The sequence below is a fragment of the Lutjanus erythropterus genome, chromosome 19 (genome assembly GCF_056507025.1).
Source record: "Lutjanus erythropterus isolate fLutEry1 chromosome 19, fLutEry1.hap2, whole genome shotgun sequence".
NCBI lineage: Eukaryota > Metazoa > Chordata > Actinopteri > Lutjaniformes > Lutjanidae > Lutjanus > Lutjanus erythropterus.
In genome coordinates, this window is record NC_139335.1 from 20788306 (window position 1) to 20808181 (window position 19876).

The following is a 19876-nucleotide window of genomic DNA, read 5'->3' on the forward strand; positions in this document are numbered from 1 at the left end:
GTTTCATTGCAGTTTCATGAAGAGAAAAAAAAGCAACATATCCTGGCTGGTGGATTCTTAAGCTGGTTCTGTATACTGTACTCTATACTATGTGTAATCCCTAACAATAAAAAACTGTTTAGCACCAATTTTCCTTTACTTTTAAAACCGTCTTTTTTCCTGTTTCAGACAACTGTGGAGGCCACATCTGGAAGACAGATGTAGTCCCAGAGCTTATTCTCTGCCTTTCGCTCTCTCTCTCTCTCCTCTCCCTCGCATTCGCTGCCTCTCACTCACTCTCTCTTTCTCGCGTCTTTCCCTCCCTCCCCTCTCTTTTTGGGAAACATGAGAGCTGGGCTAATTCTCTGTCTCTGTCTCCCTCCCTCCCACCCCGGCCGGACCACCCACATTCGGAAACGCCTAGCTGTTCCTGAGGCAGAGCCGCCGGCAGTTTACAGAGACGGAGGGACAGCAACAAGAGACAGAGATGTAAGGATGGGTTCTGACTGACGGTTTTAGCAGAGTATCAATTACATCAATGTCAAAGCCATGACTTGCCATTGTGTAAGGAGCAGAGAGTCTGGGAGAGACGGCTGCTTTAGTGCTCAGCTGAGTTTATGCAGCGTGTTGTTTCCTGCGCCACAACTAACTTTTTCCACTCAAATCATTCTACTACTGATTTGAAGCTGTTTACAAAAATGCATCTCATGAAATAAATGCCTTTATGTTTGACGCTTGTTGGACATCCTTAAATTAGATCTCACACAAAAATAAAGTAATTCAGATTCAAAGATTTCAGAGAAAAAACAGTGAAATGTACTTTAAACAGCAGCTTTTATTTGCTTGGTAAGCGGTAAATAAGTATCTCAGTTCACCTCAAAATTTAAATTTCTCCATATAAAGGTCAATGTCTCCACCATGTAGATGATTCTTAGTATTGCCTCTTTACAAAGTGTTTTTTTTTTAACCATTTTCCAAAAAGCCTAAGGAGTTTAGCTGTTGATACTGATAAGATTTTAATGGTTAATAAATTATGACTGGGTTGCACCAACAAAGATTAATTTAATCTAAGCAAAACTAGGTTTAAAGTTAGTAAATTCAGTTCTAAATTTCTGCAGAGCTGTGTGGCCCAGTTTAAAACACACAGAAATGAATCATGACGATGAACACACAAAATATTGCCGCCTGACTCTGCAGTTCCTCACAGCTCTGTGAGGCTTTTTTTGGTGTTTTCCAGCAGTTGTGTGTAGATGAGAAACTTTCATGAGATTTGTACATGTTTCTTCATTGTGCACATTGCACATACTTATTAGAATATGTCTGATAATGTGACAACACTGCGTTTAAGATCTTCTCAGGTTTAGAGACATAAAGGGAAAGATCTGGGTTTGGGTTAAAATGATCACTCTTCACTTCCTATGGGTCTTCTCTGACGGACAAATTTATTGTTGTGGTTCACTCTCACTAGTCTCATAGCATCATTTTTAGCAGCAAGCAGTTTTCTTATATATGCATATACTATTAACCTGCCAGGGACTGCAGATGAAAATTAGGCCATATGGTTAAAATCCAGCACACTTATGTGACTTAAGTGATCATTATTATTAACATGCACTGTCCCTTCTTAAATAAAATAAACATAAACTATTAATAAAGCAGTATTCTTTATTAGAGATTGGCGCCCATTCTGAAATAGAAAGTGAATACTGGTTCTCAGTGGTCAAAGATAAATACTGTTTTGACAAATGTTAGCTGGTAATCTAATAGCTCAGTAATACATTAGTGTGCTGATCACAGTGAGGCGACTTTAAGGTGCGACGTAAAGCATAATACATTAAAATGAGATCTCTCATTTAGTTTTCTGTGTTTTTCTTCTCTTCACCTCAGTAGCCACTGAGCCCACTGTGGCCCCCATCATACCTCCAAACGGCCCTCCCACAAACAGGCCGACCAGCGCTCCCAGCAGGGCCTCCCTTCTCACAAAAGACTGCAGCCACTTCATCCAGCCGGTCAGCTTCTCCCACAAGCCCCAGAGGGAAAAGGGAGCAGCGGACGAAGGTAAGACACCGGCAGAGGGGAAAATGCTATCAACATCCACATTCAAGTCATCTACGCTCCTCTCTGCCTCGTCCCGGACTGCTTCCATTTCTTCTTCTGTCACGTTTTCCTCTGGCGGGGAGTCTGTGGGAGAAGCTGGGTCATTTCCTCTCCTCTGTCTCACCATCTCCACCTGCCTCGCTCTCACTTTTTCCTCAGCCTGCTGGTACAGAGGGCAGCTGAAGTGTGGTGTCTCACTCTCAGCCACAGCCTGCTCCACCTTCTCCAGCAGCTCCTCGACAGCTTTCCTCTCCTCTGGTTCCCCACTGCGGGTCTCCAGGGTGTGGTAGCGGTTGCCACATCTTTCCACCAGCTCCTGGAGGTCCTTGCGCCACGTGAGAAGGTATTCCTCCAGCGGCTCGTCCTCCTCCAGCTCCTCAGTGTGGGTGAAGAGTATGATGGTGTTTGCGCTGACTGCAGAGGGGCCCAGCAGCTCCGTCAGGACATCCAGCGCCTTCGCTTCTCCATCAGCTGACTGGTTCACAGGGACACACAGGAGGAAGGCATGTGGTCCAGGGCTGGATAAGGAGATAAAGGAGGATATGTGTCTTCTCCTGTCCTCTGGGTCGCAGTCTGAGCTGAACCAGGCTGGACTGGAGACAACCACCACCTACAGAGTTTTTCAAGTACATTAATGCTACATATTGGTATGTTACTATAAAGAAATAGAACACAGCCCAAGTAAGACTTTATACAGATTATATTTGAATAAGACATAGAATACAAGATTGGAAGACAGGAATCTATGTAAAGCAAAACAGTAACTACCTGTGCATGCAGGTATTGTAGGTGCATGTGTTTGTATCCATATGTGTATGGATGTATGCAAGTATCTATGCGTGCAGATGTATATGTATCCTTATGCTTATGTCTTTTCTTTCTTTTTGTACTTTTAGAACTTTTGTATTTGTCTATAGAGAAAACTCAATAAAATTTGAATCATAAAAAAGTCAAGTATGTGTATTAATATGCATATTATGTGTACTCACAGTAGGACGGTTTTAAAAAAAAATAAAATGTGATTTTTTTTTTATTACTCTATAACTGTAATCACTTTTTCCATTAGACATATTACTTTTCTTCATTTATGTGGTGTGTCACAAATTGCATTTCCTTATGATTTATGTAGATGAAAACAAACAAACAAGAGTTTGCTGATGCTGTCATGTCGGGTTTTATTTCACTAAAATTCAACCTGAATCTATTTTCATTAGTTGCTTATACTTAAATATGGTATAACTATATCAAGTTTCATGTAACATAATTTTTCATCATGGTCTTTTTATTTTGAATGTCTGAGAAGAATGGGTAATTTTAAATACAACTGTATTATTACACATTCATACTGTTACCATCAGCGAACATGGGTGTCGACAAATCAAACTGAACTGAAAGCTGAAGGACTATAACTTAGCAGCAATGATGGGTATGATTTTGCCTTTTGGCTTACATACTTATACTCAGAAAAAAGATGCTGCTGTTGGTTATAAACTTGATTATCAGAGGTGTGTGTGTCATTGCTCAAGAGAGATTCAAACCAACAAAAGCCAATATGTAAGTCTACAAATTTAGCAATATCAAGGCTAAATGTGTTTTTTAATAAAGTTGAGAAAAATCATAATTTCAAAGCAACTGTCACTAATTTTTTGAGTTTTTTCAACAATTTCTGAAAAACAGAATTTTTGGGAGGTTTCTAAAACTTGAAGATGAAGTAAATCATCTCAAGAAAAGATTATGCATCAGAAAACTTGTTTTAGTTTATTTAAAAAAGCATGAGTTTGCCTTAAGTCTAGAAAATAGCAAGGCCAATTGCCTTGACTTTAGTTTTTCAACTTTTTTCCTTCTTCTTTGATGATGCTGTTACTTCCAGTCTTGTGTCGCCTCTGATTTATGTCCACATATACTTTTTTAACTTTTTAAAAAAGATAGTTGATAGTTTTTCATGCCTACCTGTCTGCCTGCAGCCTCTCCTCTGTGTTTGCTGCACTCCTGGGTAACAGCAGCGTCTGTGCCCTGCTGACTGTCTTGCAGGTCCAGGATGGTGCCAGCTGCTGATCTCTTTCCTTCCCCGGTCCGGCCCAGCACCACCAACCTCAGCTCTGCTCAGCACACACAGCAACATGTCATGGTACACTGCATTTTGTTTAATAAGTAAGATACTACATTTTCTATGCCGTCCAGAGGTGTACACAAGTTTCTAAAAAAGAGCACTGGTGGCATTTTAGGACAATAAAATAACTTGAATTCTTATATCTTTCTTTTCGCGCATGTAGAAGTGGTGTCTGTCAGCTGTTTATTGTTAGTGCTGGTTGATGATGGCGGTCAGTTGATATAAATGATCTCGTTTAATCACATTTCCAAGCAGTGGCAGCGCCCTTTGCAGCTGCTGTCTCATCTCACCGCACACAGCGAAAACAGTCAGAGGAGCCCCGCCTGCGTCTCCTGACTTCTCTCTTAGTAAATATCTCACAAACACAGCCGTTCACACGCGTTTTAAAATACCGATGCAGCCTACCTGATTGTGAAGCAGATGTTGCCATTTCTGCTCCTGTTGTCTGCCGTATTTAGTGTTGTTGAATCAGGAATGGACGCACTTCCTAGTTCCTGCAGGCTGACTCAGCCCTGCCTCTGTCTCTGGACTTGGGCAGAGGTGAACACAGCTCCATCTGTTGTGGTGGTGTCTGGTGTCTGGTGCAGGGCTGTCAGCCGCTAAAACACTCTCCTTATCATTTGAGCCCACTGGTGTGTTGTCACATGAGATATAAAGAGGCATGTGTCGTGTCATTAAGACTTTATGATACATATGATGAGGTTTCATATGATCATCATGGGCCTGAAATACAGTCAGACAGCTAATATTAAATGAGATTTAAGTTGAAGTCAGTATTGATTTATGTTTTTCATCATTTTACGATATTTACAGTTGTTCAATTGGTATTTTCAGGGCAGTTTGACATTTGATTAATCTTATTACAATAAAAAGTCCTGCACTGAAAATGCTACTTATTAAAAATGTATAATCAAGAAAATGTAAGGTATTAAAAGTAGGTGACTCAGTGCAGAAAAATGGCCTGTGTGACTACTTTATCAGATTATTATTATTACCCATGCATTAATGTAATATAAGAGCAGCAACTTACTGTTATAGCTGGTCAAGCTCATCTGAGCTATTTTATATAGGTCTGCAACTAATGACTACTTACAGATTCATCTGTTTAAAAAAAAAAAAAAAAACAGAAAAAAGAAAAAAAAACCTCACAATTACCCACAGCCCAATGTGACACCAATATTTTAGCATAAAAATTGAACTGCATTATTGATGTGAGTATCAAATTCAAAATTCTTCCTTTGGCCACCATGAACATCTGTACAAAAATTGGCAGCTCTCCGCCCAGAAGGTTGCTGAAATTTTTCAGTCTGGACCAAAGCGGTGAACCTACTGACGCCATCCACAGGGAAAGGTTGTTAAAAAAAATCAGAAGCTCAATTGGGAACAGATCATAATTTAATGCTGCCATTTAATTAGATGTCTGACAGTGATTTGTTTGAACAGCTCCTGATTACAACATGGTTGCACCTAAAAGTGTTTTCAATCACTTTTGAAATTCTACAGTACAGTCAAATCTAACCGCCGTACGCAGAGCAAAATATCAAATGTATAAAACAGCAAGGCATGACAGCACTTTTTACATTGTTAAAGAAAAACTAAGCAGGTGTCAAATATATTATGTTATGTTGATGATGTCCAAAAAGATGACTACAATGTTCCTGTACATTTCTGTAAAAAATAACAGTCAAACCCACTTCATAGCTAAACAAAAGGCACACATACATTCAGCACAGTACATACACCCATTCATAAAACAGCACACTGTACAGTTACAGTAAAACTAAGCTGACATGCCAAGAGAGATTAACGTGTTCAGTAAAATGTTTCATTTAAAAATAGAACAATTAGAAAATTAAGAGTACAAGGCTTTTAAAAAAATACTTTAAAAACATGTTGACACTAGAAATATCCAAGTTTTTTCAGATGCCAAGCAGTGGCTTAAATTAAAGTCCAAGGGTCACTCCTGTAAAGGACCACTTCAGTCAAACAAGGTTGACTTCTGATGCCAGATCACTCCACGCTGATTATTGTTGTTCACTCACAGCCCAGGCATGATGTAGGCGATGTTGTCCAACGTATTCGACTGATAGAAAACAGAGAGTGCTTTGTTAGAAAACTGCAATAAAGATGCACATGATAACTACCATATAAAACACAAGAATCTATATAGAAATGCAGTTCACACTGAAAAAATATCTGCATTATTGTGATGTTAAAGGTAAAATTCACCACTTTTTTATGTCATCAAAATCCTCAGTATGTGAGAAGGTGGCTGAGAAAGCTGAGTTCCCCTGCTGCAAAATCTGTTTTTCCAGCACCAGTGATGTCACAGTGATGTCATCTGTATTAAGGAAGACCTACAGGCCAGCTTGGCTTTCTAGTTCTCCTCTGGGAAGCCTGGAGGCATGTTAGATGCATATTTTTATCACCTAACGCTATGTTTTGGCCAATAAGTTAATAGCTATAGACTATAAGGTGGTGAAAATGCTGCTGGCATGGTTCTGCAAGAAGGAAAACCCCAATGTCTTGCACACACTGAGGGATTTATTGCTTCAACTGACTATACTACCCTCAACACAGACTGGACATCTACACAAAAAGTGGTAAATTTTAGTTATAACGCTGCAAACACCAAGAGTGATTTAATTTATACATAATTTAACAATGGGAATACTATACCAGGACGTTTCGAGGACATCCGTTTAACTGTGGTATCTGTGCTGTGAGACAGGTCAGTGGTCCCAGTGCACACAAGATAGAGTCCAGAAGTACAGACAGACTCCCGGACACTGCCACCATCCCCTAACACAAAGGTACAACAGTCGCATGACTCACTTATTCCACTGCATAGTAACAAAACTACACATTACACTCCAAACAGAAAATGTTGTCGACAAACTCCTAAATTGAATCTTCTTGTTAAAATGTAATCTTTTAACAGAAGCACTGTTAACTGGCCTGAAAATCCAGCATGTACACACATGCATGTGGAAACATACCTCTGTTTCCTGTAATCGATGCCCAATCAGGGACAGGGACTCTCCCAGGAGCTGCAGGTGAGCTGCTGCATCAATGGGATCCACATCTGGGACTCGTGCAGGCGACAGAGAGACAGTACCAGGCGCCCTGTTCGGTGACACCATCCCTGTTCCCGTTCCTACAACTTCCATGACAGAAACAGCAGTAATGAGAACTGAGATCAAGAAGACGGAGAGTTGAGAAATGACAAATCTATCTTATCAATCAGTTGAAGATACCTTTGCTTTTGCTCTCACTGGTACTCTTGTGTTTGACTGTGGTGGCCTCAGCTTTGTTCTGTTTGTGCTGCAGATACTGAGCTTTCTGCCTCCAAACCTGCACAGGAGATCAAATGAAGAGCACAGGGCGTTTGGTGCACCACTACAACTGCAAGCCTAACAGTGATACTCAAAAACTTTGCTAATATTGATTACAAAAAGAAAAAAATAAACTTACTAATTTGTCTTTCTCTGGCATCGCTTTCCACACCTCTGCCAACTTTTTGCTTAGCTCACCAAAGACTGCAGATCAGACATGTGAGGATATTTGTTAAAATGTGTATTTTAGGGATATTTGAAAGGACAATATACCACTCTTTGTCATTACACGAGTTATACTGTATATCACTGTATTACCCACCTAGTCCCGGCTGTTCTGCATTTATATTGACTCTGTACTCCTTACAGAACACCTGATACGCTGATGTGTTCTTCTTCTTGGGCTAAAAGAGGACAAAGCACAACAGAAAAAAACAGCAGCGATTAGCGGTAAAATTTGTCAAAGTGTGTTTGCATAGTCAGCAACACAAAACAGTCTTGACACATGTTGGTCTTGTGTCTTAAAACGGTTGCTGAGTCTTTGGTGATTTAAAGCCAGCGACACAACAATCAGTTCTGTTTTCTGTCATTCAAAGCTCATTTTCCAGTTTGACTGTTGCAAGAAATACTGTATGACTGAATAGTGTCCTACCTTATCTTTGTCCTTCTCATGCTTGTCCCGATCCTTCCCCTCTTTCTTCTTCTTCTTCTCTGTCATTCCATCGTTGCCTTGATGGTGGTGTGGAGGGACGGGTGTGCCCATGGCATACATTGGACCAACAGCGCTGTGAGTGACAGTGGGGTGGGAGTGGCTGTGGCTCCTCGATGAGTCTGATGAGAGTGGCATAATCTTGATTGAATTTTGGTGGCACTCATTTTTAAAACTGGCAAATCCACAGTGCTGTCACTAAGACAAAAGACCAGTGCGTAGGACTGGGTGGAATCTTGTGTTGTCGAAAATATTGATTTTTCAATATTCCTCAACACCGATACACCAGGATCAGCTGTGCTCTCTCACTCGCTCTTATTTCTGACAACAGCAGGAGAATTGTCGCAGGTGGGCTGTGAGGGGGAGGGGGCAGTGTTAAAGAGCCAGCTGAAAGAGATGTTAACTAGACTGCAAAGTGAGATCAGCATACTCTCTGAAAAATCAATTTGATTGTATCAAAGTTAAATTCCAGTACTGGGAAAAAGCAGTGGGATATAGCATTGAGCTTACAGACTGCAAACACCTCGCCTCACCCTCTTCTTCCTATAGCGGCCATGAAAAACATGAAAGGCCCTCTCTTTAGCCAGTGTTTGTTTTGTCTATTCTGGGATACTGAAGAAATTTGGTGGTGCATTAAACAAATAACTTCCTGTGTGACTGTGACAGATTAAAACTGTAACTATGTACTATATATAACTATAACTACTATATCTACTGCAATATTCACACATTCACACCCAAAACTGTCAAACAGAGTACAGTCTTTGACCACTACAGGCTGCAGAAGGGTGCAGCCCCAACACTCCTGCAGAACGGGTGTGTGCTCCTGATGAAGCAAGTGCCTGTATGATAAGAGTCGTTTTTGAAAATTAAATGCTATTAAATAGTCTATGTCTCTTTGTCATTAAAAAAAATGAAAATTATTAAAATGACAGGCAATTGTAGATTATTATGGATTTTTTTCTGAATATGTCCATCAAAGTGACAGAAAACAAAAAAGTCTAATACTACCTCTGGGTGCAACATGGTGGCCTCCATGTAAGAGGACCTGTACCCTCTGTATATAAATATAAATATTTAAATGGCTCATTCTAAGGTAACTAAAACACCACAATACTTTTTTAGGTGATTTTACATGAATGAAAACATACTTATGAATACTTTTTTCATTTTTTTTCCAATAAATCCCCCTAAATCACAGACACTGGACCTTTAAATGCTTTAATCTTTTACATCTACTACTAAACTGCTATATATCACAATAAGTGCATTAATGAATTCATCCCTGCTCAGCAAAAGCATGACATAAACTTAAAAATCTCCAACTTTCTATTGTTCATATCCAAAACAGACACGAGTACAATGACAACCTTTTCCCACAATTTTTCACAGAAACAACACAGCGAGAAAAAAGACACTCAGTTGTAAGAACAACTACAGTCTATTTATTAACAAATAATTAACTCACCTCCAAATCCTTTGCTGTGCTTCTTGTCCTTTCCACTTCTATCCTTGTCTCTGTCTTTTTCTTTGTCCTTTTTCTTCTTACTCTTTTTGCTCTTCTTCTTCTTTTTTGACAAGTGTGTATATGAATCATCTATGACCAGTTCACCAGCCTCCAGTTCACCCCCAGACGAAGAGCTATCATCTCCCATGCCTCCTCCATAATGACCTGTATGACAGGGAGCACACCAATGATTATCAATAAACAAAATAAAACAGGTATGAATAGTTTAAGGTGGTATGGTATACTGGACAGTCCCTCCAGGAAGCTGCAATCGCAACAGTTAACACAAATTAATTAAATCCTGAACTGTGCACAGTCTTACAATTTTGTCCTATCACTGCAGCTTTTCTGCAAATTTGACCAATCATCATTAGTCTGTAGTTACAATGTTGTCAAAGGTAATGAAAAGAACACAAGGTCTGTCACTGTTATTACTATTTATAAATGCTTCATGTACTTTCATATTTGTCACAATTTTATGCTTGCTGTTTTGACTGAGACTGAAATATATATATATAGTCTTCATTTCAAAATAAAGCCTATTTTAGTAGAGAATTTTTGAAATCCTTTGAGGTAAGGTTACTTAGAACAATTAGAGCAATGCGGTTTTATTCTCCCTGGAATAAGTTGCCTTTAACATTTAATGAATTATACAAAAAATAAAATAACACTGCAACTTTCTTTTTTGCAAATTTCACTTGTTCCTACAATTCAATTGTAGAAACATGCCTAAAAACACGTTTACAGTACAGTAATAAGACGTAATAAGCTGTACTTTGTATCAAATCAGATGAAAACTTTTTACCAAACTTTATTAGAGAGTAATTAGGGACAACAGAACTGCACCATAAACTAAAGTGAAATCAACAAACTTTCATTTACAGTACAGGTCTGTTGTAATGTGCCGCTGATTAATCTCTCATAAAGTCTAACAAGGTTCAAATAAAGGGTCTAATACTGTCAAAAAAAGAACATATTATTGCTACTTTTTGTCTAATTTAATACAGAGTACATCTTTTTTGTCTTGTTAGTGTAAAGTTAAGTAAATGCTACAAGTTAACATTAATAAATAACATGAAATATAATTTAGGGCCATCTTACCTTCCACCTCCACCTCTTTCCCCACCACAGGCAGTGGATCTCGACTCTGCTGTAGTTTCTTCTTGGGTGACTTTGAGAGCTGCATCCTGTCTCTCTCTTTCTCTTTCTTTACACCTCCTTTGGATGAGTGGGGTGAGAATGGGAAGCTCTCTCCCTCCTCTTTCTCTGGCGACATGATGAGCTTCATCTTCAGCCCGTCAGCCTCGCGTAACGTCAGGGGCTCCTCTTTGGGAGCTCCACCGTGGAACAGGGACGACTTTGAGGAAGAGGAGGAGGAGTGCTTTTTGGAGGAAGATGACGATGAAGACACAGGGCGGGAGTGAGAGAAGGAGTGGCTCCCTTTGCTTCCACCGCTGCTGTTGCTCTCACGTTTGCGGTCCTTGGAAGAGTGCGAGGAGAAGGAGGGGTAGGAGGGTTTCTTGTGCAAGTGGGGGCTTGGGTCTGAACCCGTGGCCAGCGGAGAGGTGATAGCCTGCAGGAGCCCCATCGCCGTATCTGTCGGGTGGGAGGATGAGGGGGACGACAAAGGAGGGGAACGGTCTGCAGACTTGTGCTTTTTCTTGTGGGGAGGTGGACCTGACCCATCATAGTCTGATACAGGGACGATAGAGGAAAAGCACAAAGTAAATACAATTTCAGAGCCTCTTTTTTGCTGAATTAAAAGATTATTACAAATTATCAACCTCTCACCTTTGTAATAGTAGTCATCACTATGTTTCTTCTTCTTTTTGTGCGACTCCCCGCCAAGCATGAAAAGTTCTGAATCCTGATTTGGAATAACACAATTGATTTCCATTAAAATGTGCTATAACACCATAACTAGCAGCATAATATCTTAAAAGCTTCCCATGATATTATTGTGAGATCAATTTATTGTAGAGAGATAACTTACCTTGGGTCGTTTTTTGGAAGACTTCCGAACCTGAGCAGCAATTTCCTCTTCCTCCCTCAGCAGGTCCTTGTATGACCTCCTCTTTTCTCTCTGGCTACGACCAGCTACAAGACCCCTGTCTCCATCCATCCCCATATCTAGAATACAAGAAGTGAGAGTTATAATGTAGGGTTGAGCGATGTCCACAATGAAACATCCTGATGATGATGATATAATTGTTTTAGGAAGGACCAATGTAATCTTGGATTCGCCGTACTAAGTAGATATTGCAACAAAATAATAATGGGGACATGAAGACATAGTGCAAGCAGCAAAAACAGTTTCTTTTCATTTTTGTCTTTTTGTCAGCTTAGCAGGCAACTCTGAGCAGACACACTATCTCAAGTACAGAAAGCTTTTAAATCACAATATTACGATGGTAGAGGGTTTAGTAGATGACTGTCACATCCATGTGTGATAACAGTCATTCACCCTATTATAATCCTTACCTTAAAACTAAAAATGTGCTAAAATTGAGAATATGTTACACAGCCTTTATAATGGCTCTTGTTACATTTACATCTCTTGAAATGTTTTCCCTTCTTGTGCATTCAGAATTTACATTTCACCATGTTGTCTCTACTTATTATTGTGTGTCTGACTGCAACAAATGCATGTGTTTGATGAGCCTGAACAGTGGGAACAAGGACTGGGTAATATTGCTTATATATAATATATTGATATCTTTAGGCTATTTCACAATACACAATATACATCTCAATATACAAAATTTCTCTAAAATAACACTGTAAACTCTCGAATAGTGTAAACATAGCGATGATCTTATAAAATATGATGCACTGCTAGCGAATAAATGGACAAAATCAAATTTCACAATATTTTTTGACCAAATACCTCAACATCAATATTGCAAAAATATTGTAAGGATGACTGTACAGTATACAATGGGAATTTTGAGAAATAAACATTAGTAATGTGGATATAATACTATGTGGGTAAAAGCTAATAAAAGAACAGCAAGAACAGTCTTTTAAGTTCAGAACATTACATTACTTTACTGTAAGATACCCTCTGAATCCAGGAAAAGACGAGACCCTAGACATATACAACTATATCTAAAATCTAAGTCGATATTTAGTGTCATATCATAGTAACAATATAATATAGCTGTATCACCCAGTCCTAGTAAGAACACAGCAAAATTAAATTCAGTTTACAGGCAGAATTTACCCATTCCTCCTTTACCCTTTATCTCCTCGAAAGCCATGGCTCCTTCTTTTTGTCACAGTATGTCACTGACAAAATAAGACAGGATGCTGACCTATTAGGTGAAGAAAAAAATGCAAACACAATTTAAGGTATTTAATATAATGTATTCTTTACCAAAACAAACGAGAGCAATTTCCTGTTGCACAACAACAGAGAGGAAAGCAATTTGTCTCTTCATTTTTTCACATCTCGTAACGTTTCCTACATCAAAATAGGTAAGAGATACACCTAAATAGCTCCTTGGTGCTCCAACTATTCATGCTTACCGGTAGTCCTGCACAGAGCACCCAGTGAAAGCAGCACTGGAGCTGCAGGTAATCTGGACATAACGCTACTCTTAAGTGCAGAAGTGCTGGTTGGCAGCTAGGTAAAGTACAATTTGCGTTATATTACAATAACGATGTGGTCTGTCATTCACAAAAGAGTACAAAATATGATAGCTAAACAAATTCCCGCCTACTTTCATAAAGATACACAAACACACCCCTTCTCCATTTACTTGGACTCCCTAGCTTCCTAACATCTACATTACTCCAACCCGTCTCGCCGAGCGTGCCCTCAGCCGGCCGGTAACAGCAGCTGAGGAAAGACCGAGGCTTTCAGCCACAGTTAGGCCGCGGTCGCCTCAAGTGCACAAATTACAGCGGCAGACATGCATTTAACCTGCCTCGTGTCTTCATCTCATCTAGGGCGGTAGCATGTGTACTTTATAAACACCAGGAGGAGATGAAATAATGGGTTTATTAAATATTACTACCTCTATGGGGTCTCCATTTACGCGGGTCCAGCCGCCATCTTTTATTATCGGCGAAACAACAATACGTGTCCATGTAGGGGAGGGGCTTTGGTAATGCAGCCAATCAGCGTGGAGGAAAGAAGCCATATTAGCAGGACACTTACTACAGCTAAAATAACCCGCTATCATCAATGACATCTAGAGAAGACCCTCTCATTGAAATTAAAGCTACAACAAAGAGTTTTTAACTAGTTGAGAAACGGACCTACAAGGCTGGGTCAGGTTACATTATTTTTTTTTTCTGGATTACTTTGAAATATAGTCAGTTTCTAAATACACAATTTTTGTAATTAGTAACGGAATTACATCTTATACTAAAATGGATACAGACAAACATTTGAGTTTTTTTTTCTTTTTAAACATCTCAAAACATTTTCATTGCAATTTAAGTACATTTTTGCATAGGGATCATCTTTGTGGAGCACTTGTCTCTATAACTCTATATGCCAGATAGGTTTTCCATGAGTTAGCATTAGAGCATTGGTTATCATGAACAAAAGGTCCATAATTAAATGCTGAAGACACCTAATGAAAAATGTAATCAAATAATCCTTGACAATGTAACTATAATCTAATTAAACATTTTTCAAATGTAATCTTGGTTGATCCAGTTACTTATTTATTTGGAATCTGATTACCTAATTCCAGTGACATGTAATCTGTTACTATCCAACCCCAAAGACCAACATAAGTTGTCGAGACCATCTGCAGGAAGGCAAGCTATTTTTATACAGTTATTGTTAAGGCCTGCAACTGAGTTGGATCATCAGTGAAATCAATTAAAGCGAGTCTGTGTTTACTATGTTTTCTCAGGCAGAATTACAGTGAGTAGTTCGTTAGCCAGTTAAAAGGAAGGACATTATATTTTGCAGTTATGGTGGAGGAAACACTACCGCTTTTTTCCACACGGGCCTCCAAAATCATCACAATATGGAAATCCCTTATTGTAGCTTTAAATTCTAACAGAAATCCAGATAAGTAGACCATTTTTTCTCGTACTGTATGAAAAATAACATTGCACAAATGTAGCCAAACATATTGATTTATTGATTCACATATATCCATTTCCAACGACAGCCAAATCAATTTTTACAGTACAGTTCACATACAAACATGACATGCAGCACAAGAGAAAAGGCAACGAGATAGAAAGATGCTGTTGACGAGAAAACCAAAAATACAACAGTGAAAACTGTTTAATCATTTCATGAGAAATATGTCTCATAATTATCATAAAACTTAGCTAATAATGGCAGGCAAAGAACATGTTGGCACACTGCTGTGACACACACACAAACACACACTCTCTCTCACTCACATCCACACAATAGAGAGCCGATGTCCCACTGTACTTCAGGGTTAGCTTCTGTTCCACTAGCCTCTTGCTAAGAATGATTTTTTCCATTAGGGGGTTCTTAGCTAACTCTGTCTTTTTTCCATAAACTACACTTCAGTACTGTGCATTAAAATCTGAGCACCTTTTCATATTAACCAAGATAACAAGATTTTTGGTCTCGATCTTGGTTAAGATAACAAGGTTCTCAAATGTTACTGTCCAGTATTGTAGGACTGTAAAAAATATTTAGTTTGGAATATGGACAGAAAACCCAAGCAGTATAATTCAGTATTTGCTTGTCTGACAAAGCTGGTGGAGCAGAGGCTTGCTTGAGAAGGAGCAAGACTTCACCTCTCTATACACTTTATATTCTACCTATCTCCCAAATTCTGTTTCTGTAGACTGAGTGATGTAAAACTGGCCAATAAATCGGTCACCTCGTCCACCTGGAAAAAAAACATGTACAAAATAATACATGTAACATGGTGAAAAGTAATAGATAATAAATAATCAATATATTGAAACCTAAAAAACACACATTTTGATGTTTTCTTGGACCATAAATCTTGTTTTGTTTTGCATGTATGTGGGTCTCACCTGCTCTTTGGTGCGAGTGTGCTGCAGCTGTGTTGAAATGTGCTCCAGCCTCTCTTTAGCTTCACTCTGGCCCATTAAGTTCAGGTATTCCCTCAGCATTTGAATAATCTGCAACGGAAAGTAGAAAGGTGCAAAACACGATCAGGATTTACACAAAGCCACGAGTCATGGTCCACTACTTAGCAAAGCACGTTAGTGCGGTCTCTACCTGTGTGACTTCCCCTCTCAGGGTTTCTAAGCTGCGTGAATCTCCCTCCTGCAGAATATTAAGCTTGGAGCGTGCTAGATGCAGAGGCGTCCTGCCTGCTCGGTCGAGGGCATCCACACGTGCTCCTAAACAGCAATAAAAAGAGCACAGTATCTCAGTCACATACTTATTAAATACTTTCAATTGATTCTCAACTGATCGTTCCTAAATCCCGCCCCTTTCTGAACCTTTGTCAACATCCTTCACAACAGTTCAGGGACTAGGAAGGAAAAATGGTATTGGGAAATCTTAAATCTTAAACCCATAAAACATTGATTTTACTCCTCTTTAATTTCAGCTAACTCCTACATGAGCCCTCCTATGATGGGAAACTAAGCAACATGTATACACAAAGAAGTGAACACGTCTACAGTGGTCTCACCTCCTCTCAGCAATGTGGTGATTACAGGCACATGGTTGGTACAGGCCGCTGTAAAAACACAGGTCACAATTAGCAGGTTGCAAGACAAATACAAGAATTGATGTACGTCGTTTTTGTATTATTGTTTCTCTTATACATTTTATAAGTATTTAAAACACCTAATGCATGCACAAACATCCCCAAAATCTTGCTTTAAGTTGCATGTGTCCATTTGAACAGATGTGAGCATGAAGCAGCTGCACAGCTGCACGTGTCAGAGTGAAACCACAGTCATATGCAATACTGACCACAGTGCTACAGGTTTCACAGGCGATGCTGATTATTCTCTCTTACCCAGATGGAGGGGGGTATTTCCCAGACTGTCTCGCTGGTTGGGGTCAGCGCCGTGGCTCAGCAACAATTGCACTACAAGTCATAAAAAAAAGACATTTGAAAATGTAATTAACTTAATTTAACATTTAATTATTTAAATTTTGGAGTTTACCACCACTGATACTAAAACTGTGGATGCAGAAATGGAAAACGTAGAGAAAACAACTTCTGCAGTTGACGGCAATGACAACAACATCCCTCTCCTCAAACTGCATGATGCTCCAAGCATTGCGTGATTTCCTTTGATGCTGTCGTGACTTTCTTATCACAAACCCACCGATGCTCTCGTTGCCATTACAGGAAGAGAAATGAAGAGCTGTCCTTCCCTTGTCATCTGCAGCACAAGGGTCTGTGTCATCTTGCAGGAGCTTTCGCACTGGAAGAAGACAACCTAATTAGCAAAACATAGCCTGCAATCATCCTTCTTGTTTTACTGCATCACCTCACTTTTCATACCTGTGTCGATGTCGTTGCTGTTTGCTGCTTCCCTCAGTCTTTTCACACCTGTGGAGATAAGACATTCAAAGTCACAAGTATGTAAATGTTGCTTTATGATTGGATGAATGGGCTCAGATTGTGTGACACCAGCACAACAAAGACATCATTCACAGGATCGGTGGCTTTGCACTTTTAAGAGGGGTGTTTACACTGATATGGCAACTGTTACTGTCCATGTACTTTTCATCAGTATAACACTGAACATGGAGGAGAAATAATGACTGATATTAAGAGAGTGAACTTCATAGCAGCTACAGCTTTGGTAATCATAATAAGACTGCTTTAAGGGACAGTTCACCCCAAAATATTTTTTTCTTTTTACCTGTAGTGCTATTTATTCATCTAGATTATTTTGGTTTAAGTTGCTGAGTTGCAGATATTTGCCATAAATATTGGCCATTATGTCTTCTCTCAAATATAATGGAGCTAGATAGCACTCAGCTTGTGGTGCTCACAGCACCAAAAAAAACATTTGAAAAACTGAGCTGAGCTGTCTCTTTCCAGAAATTATGACCCGCTTACTCAAGATAATCCATAGACCTTTCTGTGAGCGGTTTCATGGAGGAACAACTTTCTTTCTATCAAACTACACCTGCCAACTACAACATCACACAGATGGAAGCGTGCATCTACTCATGGACAAGAGGATACAGGTCAGCTGAGGATGCCACCATTACCAGATGGTGACTGTGATCTACCATGCAATCACATGGTTAAATATTTAATTTTACTTAATGTAAGGACTGCTACTGACCAATGCCTTGCTTTTGTTTTGTAACTGTACGTTAAAACTGCAACAATTAATTGATTATTAAATTAATCACGAACTATTTTGATAATTGATTCACTGGTTTGAGTAATTTTTTAAGAAAACAAAAGTCAAAATTCCATGATTTCGCCTCCTTACATGTAAATATTTTCTGTTTATTTTTTGACTAATGAATATTTTTGGTGGGGGACAAAACAATACATTTGACAGTACCATCTTGGGCTTTGGGATAGACTGACATTTTTCACCATTTCTGACATTTTACAGACAAAGTAACTGATCGAGAAAAGAAAATACTGGACAGATTACAGATTAGAATTGACAATGAAGATAATCATTCATTGCACTCCATAGTACAAAAATAACCCAAGCATTCATTGCCAAATGCAATTAATGCCAATTTTTTGCACATAATTGGGTCATGGCTGACTACTAAGGAAAGGAAGAACACTTTAAAAGGGAAAACAATTTTATATGAACGAAAAAATGCTGTACACATCAGTTGAGTTTTTGGTATGGTTACATCCTGTGCTGTCAGGAGCAGGAACCTCTCTTCCATGAGTAGATGCACACTTCCATCTGCACAGTGATAGGGAAGGTGGACGATAGAAAGAAAATATTTGCTACAGCAAGGTCTGTGGGTTACCTTAGATAACCAGGTCATGATTTCTGGACAGAGACATTGATGTTGAGTTTTTCAAATGTCTTTTTTTTCTGGGGTGCGCTTTCAGCATCTAGTTCCATCTCTAAAACTCAGCGACACACGCCAAAACTATCCAGATGGATAAACAGCATAACAGGTAAGGGAAAATATGAATCTTTGATAGTGTAGTGAACTGTCCATTTAAATATCGTCTTTTCTCTGTTACTCACTGCATTACACTGTGATATAGCTTTATTAACACGTAAACATTAGCTTCTCTTTTGTAGTTTAACTTAGACAAGCACACACAACACCCATTTATTTTCCAAATGTACTCTTACCATAAATATCTTTACCAATAGGACCAAAGTTCCGCACCACTCTTTGGTGCCGCCGGGCCCTGCTCCCCGTTATCTTCCCCAATTTGCTCGTTACACCACCGGCGCCGAGTTCCGCTCGTCCCGGCTCCCATAACAAGTGCAGGTACCTGAGCTCTTTGTCGTCTCTCTGTCCGACTCGACCCAACACCACCTTCCCCTCCCCTGTCCCGCTTATCCCGAACCCGACAGCGGCGGTGCTCCCGTCGTCCATCCCCTCCACGTTACCCCGCTGCTGCCTGCTGCCCTCCGCCTCCCGGCTCTCGTCTTCGGGTCCCGGCTCCACCATGTACTCCCCCTCGGAGCTGGATCGCTCATTATCCGAGGCTGTTGCAACGATTGGGCTCCACCCGTCCATACTTTATCGTGGCATATGGATGCTGTGTTTATACTACACTCGCTGCACACGGTCCTTACTACTCCCGCTGGTGCGAAAAGGAAATAAAGCCGTCATTAATACGTGGAGTCAACTTTGACTATGGCAGATCTGCTCCGTCAGCGATGCCTGAGGCCATTGCACGGCACGTCAGCTCAGAGAAGCCCTCATTTAAGTCTCTCCATCCCGGGTAATTTGCAAGATTTTCACTGTACCCTTCCTTTCAAGCACCAAAATGTCCCCTATTTCACATTTTCCATTTCATCGGATAGAAGTAGTAAAAGGCACACCCATTGTGCAGCCAACAGCTTCAGAGCAGTGACGACCCAATCAGATTACGTGTTGTTCATTAGCTCCCGACCAATAGTATCCACGCATTCGGGCAGCCAATCGAACGGTCCCGTTTCGTGCATGCGCACTGTGAAAAAAAAAATCAAATTCCACAAAACGTATTAATTTAAATTACACATAGACAGACTTTCTT

The 19876-nt window shown here is 39.8% G+C and overlaps 3 protein-coding genes across 6 annotated transcripts; all 3 read right to left on the bottom strand.

The window, feature by feature from the left end:
• Positions 1-799: 799 nt before the first annotated feature.
• LOC146309739 (GTPase IMAP family member 9) lies at positions 800-4203 on the bottom strand. The gene is given in 2 exon segments (XM_084744193.1): positions 800-2686; positions 4027-4203. Coding segments are annotated over 2 exon segments (1035 nt in total). The 3' UTR covers positions 800-1828.
• A 1360-nt stretch (positions 4204-5563) lies between these two features.
• hmgxb4a (HMG box domain containing 4a) lies at positions 5564-13834 on the bottom strand. Of its 4 annotated transcripts, none has more exons than XM_084745225.1 (13): positions 13757-13834; positions 12976-13051; positions 11731-11867; positions 11529-11604; positions 10839-11429; positions 9699-9902; positions 8174-8352; positions 7844-7925; positions 7661-7725; positions 7444-7540; positions 7186-7349; positions 6866-6988; positions 5564-6269 (listed from the first exon to the last, which is right to left on the bottom strand). In XM_084745225.1, the coding sequence occupies exons 2-13, from the start codon at positions 12995-12997 to the stop codon at positions 6225-6227; spliced, it is 1785 nt and encodes a 594-aa protein (XP_084601351.1). In that variant the 5' UTR covers positions 12998-13051; positions 13757-13834; the 3' UTR covers positions 5564-6224. The 4 variants fall into 4 exon arrangements, with proteins under 4 accessions (XP_084601351.1, XP_084601349.1, XP_084601352.1 ...); XM_084745223.1 differs by having other exon boundaries at positions 12961-13051; positions 13757-13823; XM_084745226.1 differs by lacking the exon at positions 13757-13834 and adding an exon at positions 13266-13687.
• Positions 13835-14821: 987 nt separating this feature from the next.
• On the bottom strand, positions 14822-19746 carry ankrd54 (ankyrin repeat domain 54). Its single transcript, XM_084745227.1, has 8 exons — positions 18981-19746; positions 17186-17233; positions 17007-17105; positions 16691-16762; positions 16358-16405; positions 15937-16061; positions 15729-15836; positions 14822-15577 (listed from the first exon to the last, which is right to left on the bottom strand). The coding sequence occupies exons 1-8, from the start codon at positions 19372-19374 to the stop codon at positions 15503-15505; spliced, it is 969 nt and encodes a 322-aa protein (XP_084601353.1). The 5' UTR covers positions 19375-19746; the 3' UTR covers positions 14822-15502.
• Between the last annotated feature and the right edge of the window lie 130 nt (positions 19747-19876).

Bases quoted from the DNA above. Each gene is read 5' to 3' on its own strand.
- hmgxb4a (XM_084745223.1), bottom strand. From the start codon at position 12,997: ATGGCTTTCGAGGAGATAAAGGGTAAAGGAGGAATGG. The intron at 7,541-7,660 runs GTAAGTTTATTT...TCTCCTGTGCAG, and splicing joins TGCCAGAGAAAGACAAATTA to GTTTGGAGGCAGAAAGCTCA. The intron at 6,989-7,185 runs GTATGTTTCCAC...CCTTTGTGTTAG, and splicing joins ATCGATTACAGGAAACAGAG to GGGATGGTGGCAGTGTCCGG.
- ankrd54 (XM_084745227.1), bottom strand. From the start codon at position 19,374: ATGGACGGGTGGAGCCCAATCGTTGCAACAGCCTCGGATAATGAGCGA. The intron at 17,234-18,980 runs GTAAGAGTACAT...TTATCTCCACAG, and splicing joins TATTGGTAAAGATATTTATG to GTGTGAAAAGACTGAGGGAA. The intron at 16,406-16,690 runs GTAAGAGAGAAT...GTGTTTTTACAG, and splicing joins AAATACCCCCCTCCATCTGG to CGGCCTGTACCAACCATGTG.